Source organism: Mytilus edulis, chromosome 10 (assembly GCF_963676685.1).
Source record: "Mytilus edulis chromosome 10, xbMytEdul2.2, whole genome shotgun sequence".
NCBI classification, from domain to species: Eukaryota; Metazoa; Mollusca; class Bivalvia; order Mytilida; family Mytilidae; genus Mytilus; species Mytilus edulis.
The window spans coordinates 67,456,907-67,482,332 of NC_092353.1; the positions used below are offsets into that span (position 1 = coordinate 67,456,907).

At 32.3% G+C, this 25,426-nt stretch overlaps 1 protein-coding gene across 1 annotated transcript in view; it reads right to left on the reverse strand.

The window, feature by feature from the left end:
• LOC139491728 (uncharacterized) overlaps positions 1 to 25,426 on the reverse strand; it is a 40,177-nt gene that overhangs the window by 8,438 nt on the left and 6,313 nt on the right. The window contains exons 2-8 of the mRNA XM_071279559.1: positions 24,211 to 24,951; positions 21,492 to 21,799; positions 20,508 to 20,634; positions 19,555 to 19,691; positions 9,376 to 9,531; positions 7,981 to 8,124; positions 6,753 to 6,890 (exon numbers count right to left, since the gene is read on the reverse strand). Coding sequence (XP_071135660.1) covers positions 9,442 to 9,531; positions 19,555 to 19,691; positions 20,508 to 20,634; positions 21,492 to 21,799; positions 24,211 to 24,775 — 1,227 coding nt within the window. The 5' untranslated portion in view covers positions 24,776 to 24,951 and the 3' untranslated portion in view covers positions 6,753 to 6,890; positions 7,981 to 8,124; positions 9,376 to 9,441. The remainder of the gene's footprint in view (positions 1 to 6,752; positions 6,891 to 7,980; positions 8,125 to 9,375; positions 9,532 to 19,554; positions 19,692 to 20,507; positions 20,635 to 21,491; positions 21,800 to 24,210; positions 24,952 to 25,426) is intronic.

Genomic DNA, 25,426 nt, shown 5'->3' on the forward strand with positions numbered 1-25,426 from the left:
AACAAAAAACAAACGACAATGCAACATACATAGAAATGAAATATAAGATCACAATTTCCATATTCCGAACTTGGTACTGGTCATTTTAAGAAAAAATGTTGAGTAGAAACAGGTTTAGTGGCAAGACTAACCTCACGATTTAAACAATGTTAAATATACGTTTACACGACAGGAATACAGTACAAATGAATGCAAGAATACTCAGGACAGAGACATACATAAAAAAATAATTTAATAATAGTACATTTCGTCATTTTAACAACAGAATAACAACGAATATCCAGGACAGTACACAAAACCACCATATTAGGAATTGTGAAAAAAGTAAAATCACAAAAATGCTGCCAGTGAACTCCGAGAACTGTACTTCTCACATTTGTATCAACCCAACATAAATGTACGTCACAGGTTAGTACATGTAAGTTTCTAAAAATTGGATGTAAATCGAGAGTAGGTTTTTAATTATATTATTTGATGTATTTTATAACGATAACAGAAATATAAAGATTGAATTAAGTTAGTAAATGTGCAACTAACTGCACTACAAAATGTATTTAACCTTGTTGGACTACCTCCAAATGAAACTTCGTAAAAAAAATAGATTTCGTGCACATAGTTGCTTTAAAAAAATCATACAAATGAACTGGGTGATTAATTATCTTTACTTTTATATACAAAAAGAATTGAAAAAAAACAGAATTACAAATTCAAACGATAGAACACAAAACAATACCTGATCAGAGTTACAAATAAAGCATCATACATTGTAACTAAATACATGAACACTAAATGCACAAATACCGAGACACGTCTTTGAGCAAGGCGAATTCACACTCAGCAAAACCGTCATATTTGGGAATAGGTCATGTATGGTATTCAAAAGACCAGACATCGTAAATTTAAAACCACAATAGAAAGACGTTGTAAACATTACCTTTGTTGAGTTAAACATAGGCACATCGTATGGATCAACCAATTCCTGATGGTATCCATAAAACTTACGGAGTGTCATTTTTAATCGTTCTTGCTCATAACTGTGTGTGGAACAGTTTACACTGACCATATCACAAATTTAATGTGTAAACTAACCAAGAGTTTCACAGTCAATAAATTTAGAAGATGGTTATGGCTCATTGATCTGCTTCATTAAAATATGATGTGCTCGTGTTAATATTACTGCATACAAACTATCTTGATATACACATAGTGGTTTCTTTTTACAATCATAACCTGTTAACTATTTTTTTTTTTAAAGTCAATAGATAATGAGTGAAGGGACATGACCAATTGATCTTAATTAAAATGTGATGTAAAGTGCTCATGCAAATATCATTGACACCTTTACATGTTTAACTGACCTAATTACATTTTACTGCATGGAAGTATTTCAAAGAAAAAAAAAGATTTTTTAAGGACAGGCCTAACAATCTCAGTCGAAATAAGATGAACTAATCCTGATACCAAATTTCATTGACATACAATCAGTGTTCTTCATTAACTTACCCGATAAGAAACTAACATATTATCAACGATGCTTGAAAAAGCATTCATATGTCTCGATTTTACACTCCGAATTGAAGTCGAGACAAAAATTAGAAAAAATAAAAAAATGTATCATAATACATTTAGAAATTTACGGGTAGTAACCTTGTCATATCGAGAATCGTATAGTATAAGGATGTTGTCATAGTTTGGTTAAGATGATCATGTTTGTGTTTAGTTGCTTCTCCGAATAATTGCTGCAGTTCTATTCAAACTAGCAAATAAAAAGCCATTGGGATGTTTCATCTACAGTGTAAATGAAGCCATCTACATTGGAATTATTGTTTTCAAAGTGAAATTTACGCAGACTAAGCAATCTATCGAATTGCTATGGTTTGGTTAAGCTATAACATGATTCGGGTAAATGTTTAGAAATTTATGATGGTTTTGATCAAGTTTGCATTCCAAATGTATGTCGGCTCAAAATTAACAGTTTGTTTAAAAACGCTTGTATTATAACGAAGTTTCACAATTTACCAACTAAAAAAAAAGATGATGTTATTGACAAAGCGTACATTAAACAATTAAAATGTTCGTAACTTGTCTTTGTGTGCAGATCGTATAACTACGAGTGTCTTGACAAGGTTGATATTTTGGCAATTCTCAAGCCAAGCAAATCTGGAAAATTGTAAATCTTGATCTTTCTCTGAAATTCGTTCAAACAAAACTTTTAAGTTTTTAACACTATATACATTGTAACACTATTTCCTACGTGTAATTAAAAAATCGTCTAAAAGAAATAATGGTTCTCAACATAAAAATGGTACCGCACGCTATAAATTTATTATTTCGGGATACATGTACCATACGGTATATTTGGTTAATAGCGAACAAAAAAACCCAAAATGATACACAGAAGAAAAAGTGATGAGTATGCTTGAGTTTCTTATTGACAATATATTTGATGAATTCAGATGTAGAATTTGTCACCAAATTGTTGTCATTCACATGGTAACGATGTGTGCGGCGGCGACCTCTTCTTGTTTTCATATAAGTCGGAGTTCCTTCGGACATTTGAAAAAAATAAGATCAAAGAAGCCAGATCATTCAGATATATTGTTTTTTCTATTAACAATCCAAACTGTTCTGATTGGATATCTTTGATATATTCTGTCTCCTATGTAGACATTTGACAAGAGAGGTTATTTCAGTGCCACAATTTATTACAAACAAGAAGAGGATCGGTACTTGCACTTTCCGTCATTGTGTTATTGTGCTTTTGTAAATTTTCGTATTCTTGTATTTCAATTTTGCTTAATGTCCTTTGTCTATATGCCTTTTTGTTTTTACTTTGTTGACATATTGGTATTATTCATATAGTGATTAAGATTAAAACACAATGTTGACTGCTTTTATGTTTGTCATTTTAATATGTGAGAGGTGAAGCTGGCCAAATATGTCTGTTCCAAGTCAAGAATATGACAGTTGTTATCCATTCGTTTGATGTCTTTCAGTTTTGATTTTGCCATTTGATTTGAGATTTTCCGTTCAGAATTGTCCTATTTCCCATATTTTTGTTATTTTGCTTTTATCAATTAAACAGTAACTTCTATTTCAAACTATCTTTTGAGATAATGATTACAAAAACAAAAAGCGCTGTTTCTGTTTCACATGGATATTTGCTCCGTATGTCCACGATGGATGTCGGGGATACGGTCAGCGGCGTCACTTGTAATATAGGCAAAGACATCTACTTAATGTTGCAAAAAGAAATTTTTGTTTTACATATTTTTTTAGTAAACTATACATCAGTTGTTTTTATTTTGAACCAGTCTATGACGAATAAGAGAAGATGTAGGGTTAAACGCAAACTAAAAAGTATTCAAACTATAAAACTAACCAAACGATGCCAAGAGGTCACACTAATCCTAAAAATAGAATAATAAAGCCATTTCTGCATCTAGCGCGGACTTTCACACACTTCAAAATCTTGGAGAAAATAGCTTGGTCGTGTAGTGTTATCAATCATCTTTTTGATTCAAACATCACAAGGCAGTAAGCAATAACATGTAAAAAAACTATCGATAAAAAACGAATGGTCAATGCGTTGATAATGAGTCGTGATTTTCTGTAAAGTATCAGAAGTTCCCGATTTAGAAGATAATTCAAAAACGGCGGAATCCATGTCCATCCATCGTTTTAAAACACTGGTGTTTTTGTCGCCGAACATGCGCTATTTGTTTTCATATTGAAATATAAAATTCAACTGAGAAAAAATCGATCTCACCGATCTAAGCGTTCGCATTTGAATAATGACCGATTCAAATAAGATGATCTTTTTCAAACCATCTCTGGATGTGGACTTTTAAAGACCTATTGAAGATCGATCTTTCCTGTTTACATCAGACTAAAGACCGATTTTTTAAACAAGTGTAAACGAAGTCCTAGTCTTCAACCATCCACGAAACAAAAGGTTAACGCGAGCATGGACAACAGTTCAAGTGTATTTGTTTTATAAACAGTTAGTGAAATTAAAATTATAATAAAACAATATTCAATAATCTGAAAAATTACAATTTCAAATTAAAATGTAGACGATTTAATGTCCACTTTTATCAATTACTATTACGAACAGATAAAATAATTATGTTTTTGTAATATTGGATACGTACGTTTTTTTCAATTAGATTTTAAAGATATATAATTTTGTAGGAGCCTTTTACAGCTTGATAAGAGGAATGGATTTTGTTCATTGTTGAAGACCGTATGTCGACAAAAAAATTGAGAATGGAAATGGGTAATGTGCCAAAGACACAACAAAACCACCAAAGAGCAGACAACAACCGAAGGCCAACAAGAGTCTTCAATGCAGCGAGAAACTCTTGCACCTGAAATGTATGCTAGTTCAGTGATAATGAACGGCATGCTTAACTCTGAAATATACACAAGAAACTAAAATTAAAAATCATACAAGACTAACAAAGGCCAGAGGCTCCTAACTTAGAATAGGCGCAAAAATATGGTAGTTCTTTTTCTTCAGATCTCAACCCTCCCCTTTACCTCTTGCCAATGTAGAATAAACACACACAATACGCACAGTGAAGTCCAATGTCATAATTAGTAACAAAGAAAAAAAATGACAATGATACATAAGTTAACAAACGACGACTAGCAGTAACCGACCTGACAGCTGCATTCCCAAATTAAACTGATTGAAAGATTATGTCTTCATCATATGAATATCAAATACAGATTGTTAGCTAGGGGTTTAGTATTATACCATCATAAAATATATGAAAAAAACATAACCCGTATCATGCCAACAATTGCTTTTAGAATAAATGTGTTTATTTCCGATGCAAAGTAAAATTGAGAATGGAAATGGGAATGTGTAAAAGAGACAATAATCTGGCCAAAGAACAGACAACAGCAGAAGGTCACCAATAGGTCTTCAATGCAGTGATAAACTCCCGCACCCAGAGGCGTCCTTCATCTGTCCCCTAAACAAATATATATATATATATACTAGTTTAATGATAACGAACGGCATACAAAACTCCACATAATAAACAAGAAACTCAAATTGAAAATAGTACAAGACTAACAAAGGCCAGAGTCTCGTGACTTGGGATAGGGGCAAAAATGCGGCAGGGTTAAACATGTTTATAAGATCTCAAGACCAGAGATCTCAAGATTAATATTAATGCAATCTTTAATGACTGGACAACAGTATCGTAACTATACCCCTTCTAAATAAGTCTGTTGAAGTTTTATTAGTTTTTGAGGCGAATGCCGACATTTTTTGTGCTTTGTAAAGAATATAACTATGATAAATTGGATTTGAAATGCCTGAACGTATAATAATATGTCTACATGATGAATTATATCTACGAATGATGTCCTTGTGCAATGATAAAATTTAGTAAATATCTTTAAAGTTTAGTTAAGATGCTAACGTGTACGTCATTTGAGTCTCGGTTGGATTGTTATCTGATCGACAATCAGACTGCACGTACTGAATATATATAATACTACATTGATGTGCGTTTATAGGTCCTATTGTATTCCAAATAAAAGGATTTCATGAAAAAAACTTTTTCAAAAATTATATGATGTCTGAGTTATTTTTTTCATTACTTTTCCTTTTTTCACGATTAGAACACATAACTGAACTATGTTCAATTTTGAAATAAACCATGACACGAAAGAACCAAAACATGTCACCGAATTTTCTAGTATCTCAATTGTATACCGTTGGGCTGATTTTCGGCGAAATTGACGGCAGTTTTATATCATGACAAAACATGTGATGTAGCAAACAGTAAGCAAACCGCTTTTCTTTATGCATTATAAACGAATCACAAAGGAGTAGGTCTGGTAAGGATTTTGGCCTCAAATTTCAGGTTTATCCGACGAAAGATTTTGACCACTTTTTAAACACTTAAGTGGCTATTTCATTTGAATCAATTCGTTTATGTGAAAGATTTTAACACATCTAGTCATTAAAAACGATCCGATTCCAGCTCAAATATGCAAATCTACGAAATATGCCGAAAAATGTCACTTTTCAGATGGTTTTTGTCACAAATGAAAGTGGCCGCATCCGTGTTCATCCTCAACTTTTATATATGTTATGTATTATCATCAAATACAACTAACATTTCAATATTAAGGATGAACACGAATGTAGCCACTTTCGTTTTACACGAAAACCGTCTAAAATTTAACTAAAATGCTAGAATTGTGAAGATTTCAGTAATTAAGCATGACTAAATGGTGCTAGCACCCGATATATGCGCATTGTTTTGTAAAAAAACAGCCCATATTTATGTAGCAGAAGCATTCAACTGTCCAATAAATAATTAAAAGTTTACATTTTAACAATTTTTTAAAACTGCTATATTTTAGGGCCAAAAAGAGGTTCTACTGGACATTCTCCTTTAAAACTTTGACATAAGCAAGCAGTATTATGTGTCAAACTAATAATAATATGCTACAACTTTAGATGTACTAACATCAGCTATAAACAAAGATAATTACCAGCTGGAATTTTATGTCATTTATACTTTAAACAAAATATTCGTATGTTTTTATTTTGGCACTGTTTGTCACAAAAAAATAACACAATCATGTTCATCTTAAGCAAACTATGACAAAATCACTGTACTAAACGCTCCTCACTATGACGAGGTTACTACCCGTGAAATATTTAATAACGAATACACCAATTAACAGTTTAAAATGTCTAGTTGTTTTTATTGTGAACTCACGCTCTGTACATGTTCCATTATTATCGTAATATCCATCGTTGCAAATACATTTATATCCGATATCAACTGATACACACGATGAATGATCTATGCATTCCATTGTCATAGAGCGGTCGCAAACACCTCCTACAGCTGTCTCTGTAAAATGTAAAAATTCTACATTTAAAAACGTAACTGGAGAATGTATATCCAAAGGTCTTTCGTGACTTACATTGAAATGGGAAAACTTTATTTCCGAGTCATTCAACTGGGAGGTTAAGTTATAAAAGACTTCTTTAAGACATAAAACCAGGTTTAAACAACCATTTGAAAAATGTTAGAACAAAAAAAACCAATATGGCTGTGTTTACCTGTCCCGTTGATCAATAGCGTTTGATTTTACAAGTTTTTAATAAACTTCCACTTCTGGGATTCAGTCGGATATCCAATGCATTAAAAACAAAATAACAATTTACTCTTCTTGTGATCGAGTCGAGAAAGTCAACAATAAAAAACAAATACTGGAGGCGATACCGATCAAAGTTATTTCTAAATAATAATGGTACATCTTTAAGAAATAATTTAACAAACTGTGTTATCAGAAGTAAACCAGCAAATTCACAATGTTTGAAATTCAGTATTTAAAGCCACAACTGCTTTAGAAGATTGTGAAATTGAAATTTGAAAATGCCAATCTTTGCTGCATTTTGATACAAAATATTGAAAAATGGACCACGTACATACAACATCGATCTGCTCTTGTCATATGTATATTCAATAGCTAACTAATTCTACAAATCTGTCTGAGCAGGTTCCAAAATTAGAAAAAAAGAAGTTATCTTTCTATTTTGTTTAGTTTTGTACAATTATTTGTGGTCTTCAATATCTATTCACATTTAATCTGGATCAAGTCTGTTTGATTTTGCTTTGTAACTTATTTTCAAAAGTGCCAATGTTTGCTCCACATCATTTGATTATTTTTGCTAAGCATACCTCCACACAAGGATAAAAAAGTATAAACAAACAGGAAATAGTGATCTGATAGATAGTATAGTGTTCACATTTAAAAACTCATTACATTATTCTAAACTCTTTACAAAGTATAAAGCCATTCTGTCAATATGGTCAAGTAATATCATGAAAAAGTGTGACGAAAATATTTGTTGGACGATTGTAGAGACATTTTGAATAATGGATTTTGCAGAATAAGAGTAAATTTTTGTTTATATTCTTATTTTCGACTACTTACTCTGAATACAGATTCCGGCATTAGCATAATAATCAGTTGTACAAGCACATTTGTAACTACCAGATTTTAGTGTACATTGTGATTTGGAATCTTTACACTGGTCTGATGGTCTATTATTAGTACATCCTTGTCCAATAAGTATCTCTGAAATAACCAACCATTCAAATCATCAAACAATTGAGGGATACATCGAAGAACCGGACATATGACATTATTAAATCATATTGATTATGAATGAGTGGTAAGTTTACCCCAGTATGACATCACTAAAACAAACCAAAAGGAATTCAGGAGTCAAAAGCTTATTTGTAAGTCCTACGAAAAATGCAGCGAAATGTAACAAATTATCACTTCATGTACAGATGTAAGAATATATAAGCATGGCAATTTTTTATTAACAAGTAGTTGATGAGCAATGAATCTGAAAATGCCCAAAACAGTATAATATGAAGCATGATAAAACATTTCAGGAAGTTCTAATCTGTGTCATTGTCAAACTGTTCTGCTTTGTTTTCTAGATAGACAGACTGACTGACTACCACCAATACTACCCTTCTTTCAGAGCTGGAATAAAACAAACAAAGATAGCCCTTTAACATCAAGTAAAAAACATGGGATTGACACATGAGTATTGTGTGTTGAGGTGTTATCACTATTCCATACAGTCATAACAGTGTATAATGTTTTCAAAATGTCTGACTTCATGCATCATATTTCCAATTATCTAATATTTCTCTTAAGATTAAACATAACCATTTACAGTAGATTGGGAAACAAGTTATAACAAGTTATGTTTATCCCTTTTAACTTTTCCGGTGCGAGTGCTGTCTTGTAGTTATAGTGGCATTATTAGTCTGCTCTTTTTCAAAATCTACAAGGGTGTATTTTACGTGCAAGATATATTGCACTCTCTTAACACGTGTCAACCATTTATCGGCCCTGTCCTACGGATTAGCATCGTACATACTCGCAAATGGTGTCAAAAAAGAGCAGAAAATTAAGTCCCTGAAATTTTCTCCCTGGAATGGGGATCGAACCAGGAACCTTTGTATTTCAGTCTGATGCGGTAACCACTAAACCACGGTTCTGCATGTAGTTCCGTAACTCTTATCTCACCATAATTTTAATCATGTTGGTAGGAAACATTAAAACAGGAAATTTCGTCTGTATATCTGAGTAAATTTTACCGAGAATAAGATTCAATATTACTTATTAAATAAAATGAACTTTGATGCAAAACTTTCAAGATTTCTACAAGTTATGTAATTGAGGCATGCCATCACCTTTATTCTAATGCAGACAGATCTGCACGGTATTCCCAACTAAACTATGGTATTCCAATTAAAAATACTAATACATCTACACATGTAATGAACTAATGACATCAAAACTTACTTGCACTACAGATTCCACCAGTATTGCTACCATTAATGTCATAATAATCACTCTTACAGTAACACATTAGTCCTGATCCTTCACTCTTACACACAGCATTAGGTACACATTCTGTTGGTTGGTTATGCTGGCTACATGACACTCCTGATTGTAACCCTTAAATACAAAATGATATATTTTAAGTACTCCCTACAATATAAAATGTTTCGTACGAATTGCGATCCCAACCTTCAAAAGCAATGACTTGTATAAGGGATCATTTGACAATTTCAGCCATTATAATTTTCTTGTAGATCTTATCGTTCTGAATATATTTCCTCCTTAACGTTTTTCTTTATCTATTGGAGATAATAAAATAACAACATGTTTTTCTAAAAATAAACATTTTAGATGTAATAACTCTTGAAAAGATTTTCTGATATTTATGGGAATTCCTGAAGTTGTTAATAAATTTTACCTTTATCAATCTAGCCAATATTGTAGCTTGTCTCTGACACATTTTTTCTGACCATACTTTAGATATACTTTTTTCCCCATTTTTATAATATTATTGCTTTAATGTATAAACAAATAACTCCACTTATGATCTTAGAAAAATATTTAAAAAAGAACTAGCAATCAAAAGAATGAAAGAACAACAAAAGATTTTAGATGCTCAATTCATTGCTACTGCTTGATTTAACAAACTTATTAGAAAACAAAGAGGAAATATGGGTTGATATATCAAAGAACTTATTGTAGAACATTCTCTATCATCCAATTGTATATTGGAAAGGTTAAATGATGATGGACAAAGCATTATGGTGATCTTGCCTCAAAATAAAATCATCCAAGTTTAAATCAGAAATACATAAATTATGTGAAAAATAAAACAAAACTTAAGTATTGCAGATGTGTCAAATTTTATATATCAGGAAGTTTCAATTGAAAAATTGAAAAAGCCACCAATAAATTAAATACGAATAAAGCTTTGACCTATTATGGCATTACTGTTGGAAACTTTATTTATGCCAGCTAGTCTCTCATATAAAGTCTTCAGCTATCCATATTAACGCAAGCTTTGAGTAATGCTACATACCCAGTACACTGAAAATTTGAACTTTTTTTTCCTGTATTTAAAAAAAAATTACATAAAACATGATAATAATTAAAGAGGGATCACAGAAACATCAACCTTCTCAAAGATTATAGAGATAATATTTAAAGAAAGAGAACATTATAAGATCTATAAAGACACATCAAAATTCAATACGGAAAGTTTTACAGGTAAAAAGAAGACGCGTTTTTCTTCTTCAACTCATGTATAACTTATCTACTTAATTCAAGAGGCTAGTGATTTATGTTTTGCAGGATTTTGTAATTACATGTACCAATGACGATTGTTTAGATTTTATCATTCTATGACGTTAATACAAAATTGAATCCTGGTATCTATGATGAGTTTATTGCCATTAGATTGACAACGATATGTTAACAAAACATAATAGATAAAAATGTAGAATTAGGGTTACAGCAGTAAACATTGTGGTTTAATCTTAACAACTGGGACAGCATCCCTAATGCGCCTTGAAATGAGTTACTCAAAAGTCATGTGTAAACAAAAATTCTCTGTGTAGTGATATTTGACACTTTTCTATGATAAACAAGTGACCGAGCCATTTGAGTTAATTTAGAAAGTAGGGGAACACAGAATAAATGTGGAGCTATTAAATGTGTTCAAAGTATTAAGTACAGCTCTTTGTAAGAACCAGGCAGGGTGCCATATACATGCGATTTATGATGGTTTCAGATTTCATCTATAAATGGCCTAGAAGAAGCAGTAACTGAATACTGCTCTAAAAATAAATATGAGTGGGAAAATACGAGTGGTTGCCATGGTAACGGACACTCTACTTTTTGGTTATGAAGCATAGTAAAATCTTTCAAAAATCAGCTAAATCACTACAATTCAGAGCATGATTAGGAATAGAATCAAGCATTTTTCATTAATTTTCATATGTAACATTGATACAACTTGGTTTTAGTATCATTTTAGTCAAGATTGCATGTAAACCAAATTTGTAATTTTTTTGAAAATTTTTGCCAAAAAATGCATATTTTCAACTTTTCTGAATTTGGGATTTTTGCGAAATTTTTCAAATTTTCTATGGTGTTTTTCAGAAAAGAGCAACTGTGTAAAGTATAGTAAGCACTTTAGTTATGAAGTTTGGATACTACTTTACCAAATTAAATAGAAAAAAGCTTGGGATTTTCTTTAGTTTTATCACCATAGCAACCGATTATTTCCTTAGAAACGGAGTTATTATTTGCAGAATATTGCAGTTTTAGAGCTCAAATGTACTGAATTGTTTCATAACTGATAAAAAAAATACATCTAAGCATAAGCTTACTCTAAATTACCATCGTTAATAGTTGCTGACTTCAATAGTTACCATGGAAATACATATTTCCCATAGCAACATCTATTTTAAAATGTATCAATAGAAATTCATGTAAAAAAATACACATATTATATATACGGTGTTTATATTCAAACTGGAATATGACAGCATGCTTTGCTTCACTCACAGTCTTGTCTGTTCTTTTCAGAAGGTTCAACAAATGTAATATAATATAATTCAATATTGGGGTTAGAACCAAAGGTTGGGAAAAAAAGGGGGGTAGGTTTATTTAAAAAAAAAATCATACATGTAGATTCTTGAAAAGATAACGTTTGGTCAGAGAGCCTGATTATGAATAGAATTATGATTATGAATAGAATCAATTTTGTTTTCAGAAATTACATGTAAAACATCGATATAACTTGGTTTTAGCTTCAGAATTTAGTTAGTATTGCAGTTCAACCCCGACTTTTAGATCTTTTGTTAAAAAATACTAAAAAACATTCATTTTTTTTCAGAATCCTGAAGTATTGTGAAATTATCAAATTTTCTCGTGTGTTTTTCCGAAAATTGAAAATATGTAAATCATAACTAGCATTGTTGTAACAAAGTTTGAATACTACCTGACCAAAATAAATAAAGCATTACGTGGGGCTCTCTTGAATTTTATCACCATGTTAACGTATTTTCTCCATGAAAACAGAGTTATTATTTGCTGAATTCTGCAGTATAGGGAATTCAATGTTTTCAACTGTGTCATTTTGGTCTTTTGTGGATAGTTGTCTCATTGGCATTCATACCACATCTTCTTTTTTTATATTTAACAATTTTTCTTAAATTTTTGTTATCTTTTACCAAAATCTTCTTCTCTGAAACAACTAGACCAAATTTAACCAAACTTGGCCACAATCATTATTTGGGTATCTTATTTAAAAAATGTGTCCGGTGACCCGGCCAGCCAACCAAGATTGCCGCCTTGGCTAAAAAAAGAACATAGGGGTAAAATGTAAATTTTGGCTTATATCTCTGAAACCAAAGCAATTAGAGCAAATCTGACATGGGTTGAAATTGTTTATCAAGTCATGATCAATATGCCTTGAAATTTTCAGATGAATAGGAGAACTGGTTGTTGGGTTGCTACCCCTTAATTGGTATTTTTAAGGAAATTTTGCCGTTTTTGGTTATCTATATTATTATAGATAGAGCTAAACTGTAAACAGCAATAATGTTCACCAAAGTAAGATCTACAAATAAGTCAACATGAACAAAATTATCAGTTGACTCATTAAAAAGTTATTGCCGTTTATAGTCAATTTTACCAATTTTTCTTAAATTTTTGTAATCTTTTACAAAAACCTTCTCCTCTGAAACTACTAAGACAAATGTAACCAAACTTGTCCACAATCATCATAAGAGTATATAGTTTGAAAAGTGTGTCCGATGACCCTGCCCGTGAACCATGATGGCAGACATGGCTAAAAATAGTACATAGGGTAAAATGCAGTTTGTGGTTTATATCTCTGAAACTGAAGCATTAAGACCAAATCTGACTGGTGGCCTTACTGAGTTTTTGACCTTTATAGTCAATTTTTACCAGTTTTTCATAAATTTTTGTAATCTTTAACAAAAATCTTCTCCTGAAACTACTTAGACAAATTTAACCAACCTTGGCCACAATTATCATTAGGGTATCAAGTTTAAAAAATGTGTCAAATGAGCCCGCCTGGCAACCAACATGGCAGACATGCCTAAAAATAGAACATAGCGGTAAAATGCAGTTTTTGGCTTATTTCTCGAAAACTTAAGCATTTAGAGCAAATCTGACATAAAATAAAATGTGTATCAGGTTGAGGTTTATGTGCCCTGAAATTTTCAGACAAATCCGACAAACCCTTGTTGGGTTGCTGCCCCTGAATAAGTAATATTAACGAAATTTTGCAGTTTTTGGTTATCATCTCGAATATAATTATAGATACATATAAAGATAAAATGTAAAAAGCAATAATGTTCAGCAAAGTAAGATCTACAAATAAGTCAACAGGACCAAAATTGTCAACTACCCCCTTATGGAGTTATTGCCCTTTAAAGTCAATTTTTAACAATTTTTCGTAAATATTTGTTAATCTTCTCCTCTGAAACTACTGAGAAAAATTTAACCAAACTTGGCCACAATCATCATTAGGGTATTTAGTTTAAAAAAATTGTCGGATGACCCGGCTGTCAACCGACATGGCCGACTTGGCAAAAAATATAACATACGGGTAAAATGCAGTTTAAAAAAAAATATATCAGGTGAGCGACACAGGCTCCTTGGAGACTCTAGTTTTTATTACACTTCCTTTAAACATGTTAAATGAGTAGGTCCGGTAAGGGCCGATTTTGGCCTCAAGTTTCTGGTTCATCTAACGAAGGATTTTTGACACTTTTTAAACACTTAAGTGTCTATTTCAATTGATTTAATTAGTTTATATGAAAGGTTTTAACTGATTTAGTCATTAAAAACGCTCCGATGCAAGCTTAATTATGAAAAATCTATCAAATATGCCAAAAACGTCACTTTTCAGATGTTTTTTGTCCAAAATAAAAGTTGCCGCATCCGTGTTCATCCTCAACCTTTATATATGTTATGTATCATCATCAAATACAACTTACATTTCAATATTATGAATGAACACGAATTCGGCCACTTTCATTTAAGACGGAAACCGTCTAAAATTTAGCTAAAATGCTCAAATTGTGAAGATTTCAGTAATTTAGCATAACTTAATGATGCTAGTACCCGATATATATGTGCATAGTATTGTCAAAATCACCCCATATTTATGTAGCAGAAGCATTCTACCTTCAAGTAAATAGCTTAAAGATTAAATTTTCACAATTTTAAAAAACTGCTATATTTTGGGGCCAAAAGGGGGTCTTACAGAACCTACTCCTTTGAGGTTCATTACGTACAATGTTGGGTAACTCGAGACACTAAAAATATTAAGCACAATACTCGATGAAATGCGCCCTACTTGGTGCATATATAACAGTATATTGTAATGATCCTCAACTTCGCATTCGATAAAGCTGATATCGTTTAATTCAATAAACAATAGCTTAAACATATCGTTGATATACCTTAAAAATTTTATATTGGTTTCACCTAAAAGTACTATAGTCAACTTATCCGGTGTATTAGGATGATTACTTTTGATTACTCTACTACATTGTACCTTAATAAAAAATAATTTCCATAAAATTACATGGAATATAGCCTACTGTTACGCGTTGAAACTTCAAACCGTCATTGTAAGATTGACATTTTTTCCCTTTTTTTTATTTCTTCATTTTTTCACAATTATTTTTAAGCCTTCATTTGATACTTTTTTCTGTTAAAACTTTCTTTGGTATTGTTATATCATAGTTAAAATCATATTCTAGCTGATAATCAATATTTCAATAACTATCATGTAAAATCGAAAATTGACTTTATAATCTTTGTTTTCAGCTTAGACAGTAAGAACATATGAAATGTTTGCAATTATCAACTCTCATAATCATATATCTTTTTTTCATCTAAATTGGTATAAATTTTTGCTCAAAGATTTTAGTTGTTATTTTGATGACAATGATTGGGTTGCTATCGTCCAAAAAGAAGATTATGAGTTTTCCCGTAGGCGGAATAATAATACATGTATATTGGAATGCTGTACAAATTAACTACCATTGAAATCTTCTTACTTTCATTTGACATTAGGTTTTTGTTTTATTATTTAAGTTGGATCTGAGTCACAAAAAGAAGAACCTACAAACGCCGCTGCTATAAGTGGAACTGTTTCTGCTATCATTATGGAACGCCATGACTGTCTTCTGATGTTGATTGCTTAATATGTTCGGTGCTTTATGCATTATGTTCAGTAGATATCCTATTATGTTCAGTAGATATCCTATTATGTTCAGTAGTTATTACATTATGTTTAGTAGTTTTTACATTATATTCGGTACTTTGGTTATTATGTTCAGTAGTTTCATTATTATATGCAGTGGTATTTACATTATGTTCGGTACTTCTGACGTTATATTCAGTACTTTTGAAAATATCTTCTGTCAAAATATTTTATATTATGTAGATTTCTCATTATGTTGACTACAGAAACCGAAATATTCAGTGGTCAAACACACTTTATAATCAGTACTGTTATCATTATGTTGAGTGAAATAAATATTATGTTCTGTAGACTGATCATTATGTTCTGTAAAATAAATATTATGTTCAGTCCAAACAACTTTATGATCAGTGGTCAAAATGTTTTATGCTTGGTTCAATAAATATTATACTAGGTGGTTAATCAATTATATTCAGTGCTTTTTTCATCATTATGTGGTGGAACTATACATTAATATTATCCAAGACTTCGGGTAAGTAAAACCGAAATATTCCGAGTTGAAACGAAGTCGGGCAATTTTGTTGGCATATTTTTCCAATTGATGTTTTGGTTTTTAAAATGGATGAAATTCTCCAAAGAGCTGGTTTGAATAATTTGAAGCAGAATTTTGAAAGAGAAAATATAACTCCGGACATTATTTCTAAACTGTCTCAGAAAGATTTCCTTGAACTAGGTCTTAGTAGCCGTGCCAAAATGATGGAGTTGAGAATCATGTGCTGCCATTACAGTGACATTATATTGGAACATAATGACAAGTTTATCATTCCGAAGGAAACACTGGAATCTTTGTTAGAGATAAACTTTAAGATAAAAGACATAAGTGAAATGTTCAATTTATCGGAAAGCACGCTGTACCGACAAATGAGAGCTTACAATTTGAGCAAACAGAACTTTTCCTTAGTTTCCGATCATGACTTAGATACGACAGTACTGAGTATAACCAAAGAATTCCCCAATTGTGGAGAGGTTCTCTTGATGCAGCTTTTGTCGCAACGGAGTTTAAAGGTAATTGAAAAGCTTTTTTGATATTGTCATGCAAACTTTATCCAATCTCAATTATATATATATACAATACATTAAAATTATCCAAGTGATTATAAATATATATACATAGTTTAAGGTAGACCGAGTCATTACACTCTCAAGACATTGCAAAAAACCTAAAATGAATGGAAAACCCCTTCTGCGGAACCAGGGACTATATAGAAGTCCCGGGCAGAACCAATAAAACAGAGAGTACAGAGACAATATGGCGACCACCTAAAATAAGCTCATCCATAGCAAAAAATAAATAATAATGAAAGCAGATTTGGAGACTTTTTATGTGTTAACCATGACCTCTCGCTGACAAACTGAAAACGTTCTAAAGTATTAAAGTGGATAAATAAGTATAAGAATACGAATTTTATTAGTCTAAAGTGGATGTGATGATTATAGCTAAGGCCAAAAAAAAGTATGTGCATTTACCCCTACCTACTCTAATTTTTACCCCCTACCCTAAAGTTTTTTAGCCATTTTTGTTTAAGCACCGTTAAAGGCACAATGTTGCTCCCATAGTCTCAATGTAAAAAAATAAATAAAAAATTTAAACAAGAGTGCACACACTGAAATGTCTCGCCTTCTTTACTAATCATTGATATTATGTTGATAGTCCTTATAATAAAGCTTTATTACAACTGTCACATAAACTTAACATAAACCAAGAAATGTAAACATTGACCTAATTTGAACCATAAAAATTAGGTCAAGGTCAGATGAACTATGCCAGGTAGGCATGAACAGCTAACAATTCTTCCATACAACCAATAAAATTGACTTATTGCTTATAGTTTAAGTTTTAACAGACCAAAACACAAAAGCTTAACACTGAGCAATGAACCGTAAAAAAATGAGGTCAAGGTCAAATAAAACCTGTGCGACTGACATGTAGATCATGAAATATTTCCATACACCAAATATAGTTGACCTATTGCATATAGTATTAGAAAAAAAGACCAAAACTCAAAGACGTAACTTTGACCACTGAACCATGAAAAAGAGGTCAAGGTCATATGACACTTGTCAGGTAGACCTGTACACCTTACAACCATTCCATACACAAAATATAGAAGATCTATTGAGTACAGTATAAGAAAAACAGACCAAAACACAAAAACTTAACTATAACTAATGAACCATGAAAATGAGGTCAAGGTCAGATGACACCTGCCAGTTGGACATGTACACCTTACAGTGCTTTAATACACCAAATATACTAGACCTATTGCTTATAGTATCTCAGATATGGACTTAACCACCCGGCAAAACTTAACCTTGTTCACTGATCCATGAAATGAGGTCGAGGTCAAGTGAAAAGTGTCTGACGGGCAAGAGGACCTTGCAAGGTACGCACATACCAAATATAGTTATCCTATTACTTATAATAAGAGAGAATTTAACATTACAAAAAATCTTAACTTTTTTTTCAAGTAGTCACTGAACCATGAAAATGAGGTCAAGGACATTTGACATGTGACTGACGGAAACTTCACAACATGAGGCATCTATATACAAAGTATGAAGCATCCAGGTCTCCCACCTTCTAAAATATAATGCGGGGTTCACACATTGCCGATTATTGCTCCCGTTTGAGATCAGACAGCAATACGACACGAAAAGTGAAAAAGTCGGATTAGTATCCTCAATTATCTGTTATGTCCTATCAGTGTCTGAACGCAGTCGTTTTAGTTCGTAACAGATTCCTACGGGTCTGGAAGGGTCCGAATAGTTCGGCAAAGCATCCCGACAGTTAGGTGCGTCCCGTTACATGCGGGGCAACTCAGCCGATTTTGTCTAGTCGGATTACAATCGTGGCTATGTCGTGACAGATTCTGCTGTATCGGATCGAATTCCGAATAAGGTAGCACTCCACAGTTAGAAAATATAATTAAAAATGAGCCACAAAATGTTTTATCATCTCCTATTCCTGGATTTCTAATACATTAACCTAACTGTTTGTGTTGTACATGTGCATATGTATGTAATCAGTATCTTTCATAGATTTGATTTTCAAAGGTGAAAAGGGTGAAAATTAATTCCTTTTATGTGTATCCATGGCAACATTCTGCATTTATTTCCCATAAAATATTGCAAAAGCGGGTGAACATGTCACATTTCACCCAAAAATTTGGATCAAACTAGAATTTCAATGCCTTTGAGTGATACCTTTTCAGAAACTGTTTCCCTAAATCTTCCTAATGATCAAATAAAAAATGGGTGTCTTTCGCCTCATTTTTTCGTAAAATCCAATCACAAAGTTCGTGCGATAAAAAGTTGGAAAAAAACATTGCAATAATTGCCGGACCAGTGTATGGTAGGGACATGCAAATACGGACTGTCATACAGAAAACAGCCTATATTACATACATTACATAACCTTGATGTTCATATAAACCCAATACAAAATTTTCTCACATGCATTATTAATATACAAACCGACCATGTTTATTATCGATTTTCCCCCCTAATATCAGTTGAGAAGGGCGAAAATGTCATAGGAATAGAGAAACAAGAGGGTTCTCAAAAAGCCTGTATTGCTCACCTGGACCATGGATCATTAAAGATACTATCAAGATTTGCTCAGTAGTTTCAGAAGAGAAGATCTTTGAATGTGTTCCCATGGGGTCCATTGTTAAACTATGCTCTTGTATGGGGATGCGGGCCTGATGGACACCTTTTCAAGAGGACCATCCAAAGACTATTGTGAATATGTTTGGTTCCAATTGGTTTTCAAAGAAAAATATCTTAGAATGTGTTCCCATAGGGTCCAATGTTAAACTATGATCCATAACCAGAATACAAAGTGATTTAAAAGCCTTATAAGAGCTTACCTGTAACAAACCAAGTGCATTTAAGCCATTTCTAAGGTCTTGGATTACTGGCCTCGGTGTGGAACTTTCAAACAATTCCTCTAACTGTTCAACACTAAGCAGCTTGGGGAGTGGTCCATTTTGAAGAAAAGATAATGCTAAAAAAGCAATTCTTTATACATTCTATTACTAATGAATAGGTTTCAGTAATGTCATTCATGTTTGAACTTACAGCAATACAGTTTAGAAAATGTCTTAAATTGTGCAGTATGCATTCAATAAAATAAATTGGATTTAAAATCTTTTCAGTGCAAAATGATAAGACTTTTGTCTCGAAATTCAAAATATTCAATGCTGTCATGATGAACTTATCAGATGTAATAAAAGTCTCCCATCAACTTAAATGATGAAGTCATTAGATCACATTTCAAGAGCAGTTTCCCTTTCACACTTATTAAGCATTATATTTTAAGATGTGCATATTACATTTTATTAAAAGGAGTAGGTCCAGTAAGTTCCACTTTTGGTCCAAAAATTGGACTACATTTAAAAAAAAAGATTTGTGACAATTTTCATAGACTTAAAATGTCTATTACATTGGATTTGATTAATTTAAAGTAAAAAATTTAACCAATTGGGTGGTTTAATTTAAGGCTCTCAAATAAGGCTACACTATGGAAAATCAGGAAAAAATGCTGAAAAACTTCAGTACTTTACTCAACTTTAGTACAGGAGGCATGTGCAGAGTGTTGACAAAACCTGTTCTGACTATTTAAATGTGATCATTTTACTAAACAATTACTAATTTCATCTTTTTTTTAAAAATGAATAATTTATGGGCTAAAAGTGGGACTTACAGGACCTTCTCCTTTGAACAAATAGTTTTGGTTAAAAAAAAGTTTTTCAGCAGAAAATTACAAAATCTAGTTTACAGCAAGTCTAAATTTACATTCAATTACAAGTAATATAATTACCAAATATTTTTCCAATAACAGTATAGTCTGGAGACCATTCTCTTAGTGGTGAAAAGTATTTTTCTTTTATTTCCCTTAATATTAAGGCAAAAAACTCTTTTCTTGGACCTCCCAAATCAACAGCAATCTGAAATATATAATATTATGTCAGATGTGGTGGATCTTAATAAAACTCGGTTATTGATTGGTAATGTGATCTATGGCTACAAGGAGATGGGAATCAAGTTTCAAAATTTTTGCAAGTGATCAATAATAGTGTCGGTCGTATTGTAAATTGAGTCGAATTTCCATGTCTATTTTTTACTGACAAGTCCTACATCAAATATATCAGTACATAGCTTTGGATTAATACTATCATTTTATGATAGACAATTAATAGGGAAAATACAGCATAAAAAATGTCCAATCCTTACACTTTACAGCAACTATAAAATATACATGCCCCAAACACTTATTTTATGTTTTTTAGCCCAAAAAGGGTCCCAAAAATTTTCGCTCTGCTCGGTGAAATTTTAAATCTTCGCCACCCCTTTCCAAAATCCTGGATCCGCCTCTGTATGCTACAGTCCCCCTACCAATTCCTGTATTAATTTTTACAAATCAGGTTGTATGATAGCAATTTTGAAGGTTTTTTCTGTAACTTTATAGAGTATTTTGGTTATTTCTTGTACAGACAATACAGTAGTAGAGACACCATCATAAATCCATGAATGTCTGGTTAAAAGTCATTTTCAAAAGACAGGTGTTCAGACCTATTTACGGAACCAAAAGTTTGTACGTTACGCAATCATGCACTGTACCGGTTCCAGGTCCCAAGAAATCGTATTTTTATTGCTTCCAGGGACTGAAGGAATGTTTGATACCGGTATCCGAAAAAAGTTCCATTTTGAAAAAAGACACACAGTAGCTATAATTTTAATTTCCAAGATGTTTTCAATATTAAACTAGTTGTACATGTATTACTTTTTATGACTACAGACTTACCTCTCCAAGAAACTGAACTTCTAAAGTCAGTCTGAGATCAGTGATGGCCTCAATATCCTCAAAGGCAGACTGAAGTATGTCTGACCTATCAACTAAAATGAAGTTAGTCTCCCCTTCAATTATGGATGACTCATCCTGGATATCAAGATCTCTGCCATATACCATCTTGCTCTGAAAGAATCTCAGGATGTCCACAGGATCTTTTATTCCTGTCTCTGTACAGTGGGACACACATTCCGACACAATGCTGGTAATGATATCATCCATGTTTGTTGTAACTGTGTTTTCTTTCTCTCCATCTGTTTCTCCTTAAAAACAAAGAAATCTGTGAGCTACTATACCAGGTTGCATATTCCCTCTTTGGAAAATCCCCAAAAGTTTGTTTATATTTTGAAAATACATGAAATACTTCATTTTTAATGTTAGAAATTTAAAGGAAGCAAGTAGTAAATGGAACCACAGAGTTGTTTATTAAAAAGGACATGCATTATATAAAGTTCCTGCCCAGCACTTAAATTTTTCTGCCCAGCTGATGGGATAGTGAAAACAAGAATATGTCCATAGTACACGGATGCCCCACTCGCACTATCATTTTCTATGTTCAGTGGACTGTGAAAATGGGGTCAAAACTTTAATTTGGCATTAAATTAGAAAGATCATATCATACGGAACATGTGTACTAAGTTTCAAGTTGATGTAACTTTAACTTCATGAAAAACTACCTTGACCAAAAACTTTAACCTGAACTTTGCACCATCATTTTCTATGTTCAGTGGACCATGAAATTGGGGTAAAAACTATAATTTGGTATGAAAATTAGAAATATCATATCATGGGGAACATGTGTACTAAGTTTCAAGTTGATTGGACTTCAACTTCTTCAATAACTACCTTGACCAAAAACTTATAACCTGAAGCGAACGGACGCACAGACGTACGGACGAAGGCACAGACCAGAAAACATAATGCCCCTCTACTATCGTAGGTGGGGCATAAAAATATGCGCCCAGTATACAAATTTGCACCGACCCAGCAATCTGATAAATATTAAAAAGTCCCTTAGACCCTTTAGTATATAATATTATATGATTGGTATATTAGAGCAGATGAATGTTTGTGTCATATTTTAATATTAATATAATTGTTATATTGTCACACTTATTGCAGAATAATAATTGGATCACTTGTAGTTTGCAACCACAATACTGGAATACCAGTATTGTCCACAATACAAAAAAAAATGTACCAGTATAAAAATCTTTTTCTGAAAGATTTCCTAAACTTTGATAGGAAAAGTTATTGATTATAGAAACATGCACCATTGACAAACATATAAAATAGGGGAATGGAGCACTTATTTTGCAACTAAATCTAAAAATACACCTGTACCTCATTGGTGTTACTGTCAATGGTGAGACCACCTTAGTAAAGTAACACCATTGACCAGTTTAGTAACCCCACTGAATATGTTAAGACAATCAGTATTTTTTTGTGTTTCTTTCATATAAAAATGAAGATTTTGTGTAATTGCGAATGAGACAACTCTAAACAAGAGACCAAATGACACAGAAATTAACAACTACCGGGTATACATTTTGTAGGTCACTGTACTGCCTTCAACAATGAGCAAAGCCCCTACCGCATAGTCAGCTATAAAAGTAACACTATTGACATTTTTAGTTATTGATGTTATGATATATAATTTGGGATTTTTCAGCCTAAGAATTATTTTTTTTTCTTTTTCTTTTGCTTAGTGTTCTTTGTTTTGTGTTAAGTACTTTGTAAAGTACAATTTGAAATTTGTTGTCAATGGTGATTCTTTTGTGTCGTTGTAGGTACTGAAGGGTCAGTGGTCTATATACTGTACTATATAAAAATGCAATAATTTTTATTTTTTTATTAACAAATGAAAGTTTTTTTAGGCCAAATACGAAGAATTAGGCATTATCTAATCATTCAGTCTTACACATTTCACATATATATTCAGTTTTAGTGTATTCATCAATATTAACAATGGCCATAATTAGAACAGCCAAGTTTTTTACAACAATGTCTAAAATTTATGATTAAATAGAATACAAACCTTTAAAAATAATGTCAATAAATAGTAATTTAAACCTTAAAAATGTGCTTTGCACATACGATTTAAGAGATATCCACACTTTAACACAATTTATAGTCTAAAAACTAGATTTTTTTGGTTTTTGGTCCCTTCTTCCTGAACGATTTTGGCAAATACCCCCAAAATCAATCCAAACCTTCTACTTGAGGTATTGAACCTTGTGGTACAATTTCAGTGCAATAAAAAACACTTATTCACAAGTTATTGTCCGGAAACTAAAAAAATGCTTCTTTTTGGCCCCCTTTGGCCCCTTATTCCTAAACTATTGGTACCATTACCCCCAAAACCAATCCCAACCTTCCTTACATGGTATTGAACCTTTTGCTTAATTTTCATGGAGATCCATACACTTGTCCGGAAACCAATCTCGCTACGGACGACGACGTGATAGCAATAAAGATTTGTACAAACGCAATTTTTTTGAGGTGGTGTAACAACAAATTGGAACAGTTGTTTGGTTTTTAAAAATAGGAAACTCCTATTTTTTCCTATTGCATATTTCTGAATATAGTTGCTACCATATTATAGAATATCAGGACATCATTTTTATTTTTAAATCAGTGGCATCATTTTCATACATTGTACATGCAAGCATACCTGAAGAAATTGGTTCCAAGACTTCCACAACTTGGGGCTGTTCAGTCATATTGTCATTCGATGTTGACTGAAGATCAGGTGTGATTGATGCTAAGGTCTGACTTTGAGACGTTGCAGATGTGGATGGTTCTGTAGTTGAAGAATGTCTGGGGGATAGTTCAGGATCAGGAAGTTCATCTGATTCTGAGTTTGGCCGTGCAGAGCATATTTTTAAATGATCTCTCAGCATTCTAATATTCATTTTGTTGTCACAAAATTCACACATTACAGAGTATGTATCATCATTTGGCTCTGGTGTGGAAGGTGAAGTTTCAAGATCATTTTGGATTGGGCGTAAATAAATTTTTGCCTGTTGTCCTATATATTGGCGAATTGACTCTGGCTTCCAATTGCATTCTAAAACCTTCAAGTTTCTACAGTTTTGTGCACATCTAAGCAATTCAAAACCACCTGATTTTTTAAGTTGAGGAAATTCTTTCTCAAGACAATTAAAAAATTCCTCCTGTGAGCTGTAAAGGTCCATTGTAACTCTGTGTGACCCAAGACCACATCTCAAAAGCACCATCTTTTCTTCACCAATCGGTATTGTGGTCTGATTTCTGCTGGCAAGACATACAAATGTGCCAGTCCATTTTTTCAAAGGTTTCTTTCCTTTCCTTTTTTTCTGCCTTTGTTCATTAGGACGTCCAAATAGGAGGGATCTTTCATTAGATATTGAAGCAAGACTCCTCTGATGATTTTCTGCTAAGACAATGGAAAAATAGAATATATTTAATTTTTAAGAGATAGTCATTTATTTGGAATGCACAAAGTATAGAAAATAGTATATAAACATTCATTATTGGTTTATGTATTCTGTCTCTGGAGGAGTCTTTAATTAATATTTAGATTTTTTTAGATCGTCTCCAGAGACAGGAGGCAATAATAAAAAAATCCAATTAACATCAGCATCAAGAGACAGAATTTGGTCTAGGGTTCAGGGCCTAGTGAAACTTGCTATTGAGTGTTTTTTTTTTTATTAACAGCTGCGCCATGAGCGCATGATACGCCCGACGTCTTATGTGGAAGTCTTATGCAATAATCATAAATAGTTTCTGAGAAAGTTTAAAGCAATAACCATATATTGTTTTTGAGACACGGCGGGACATTTGAAACCCCCCACCCTGTTTAAAAAAAAAAAAACATTATTGCTAACATAAAATTTTGAATCAAAACC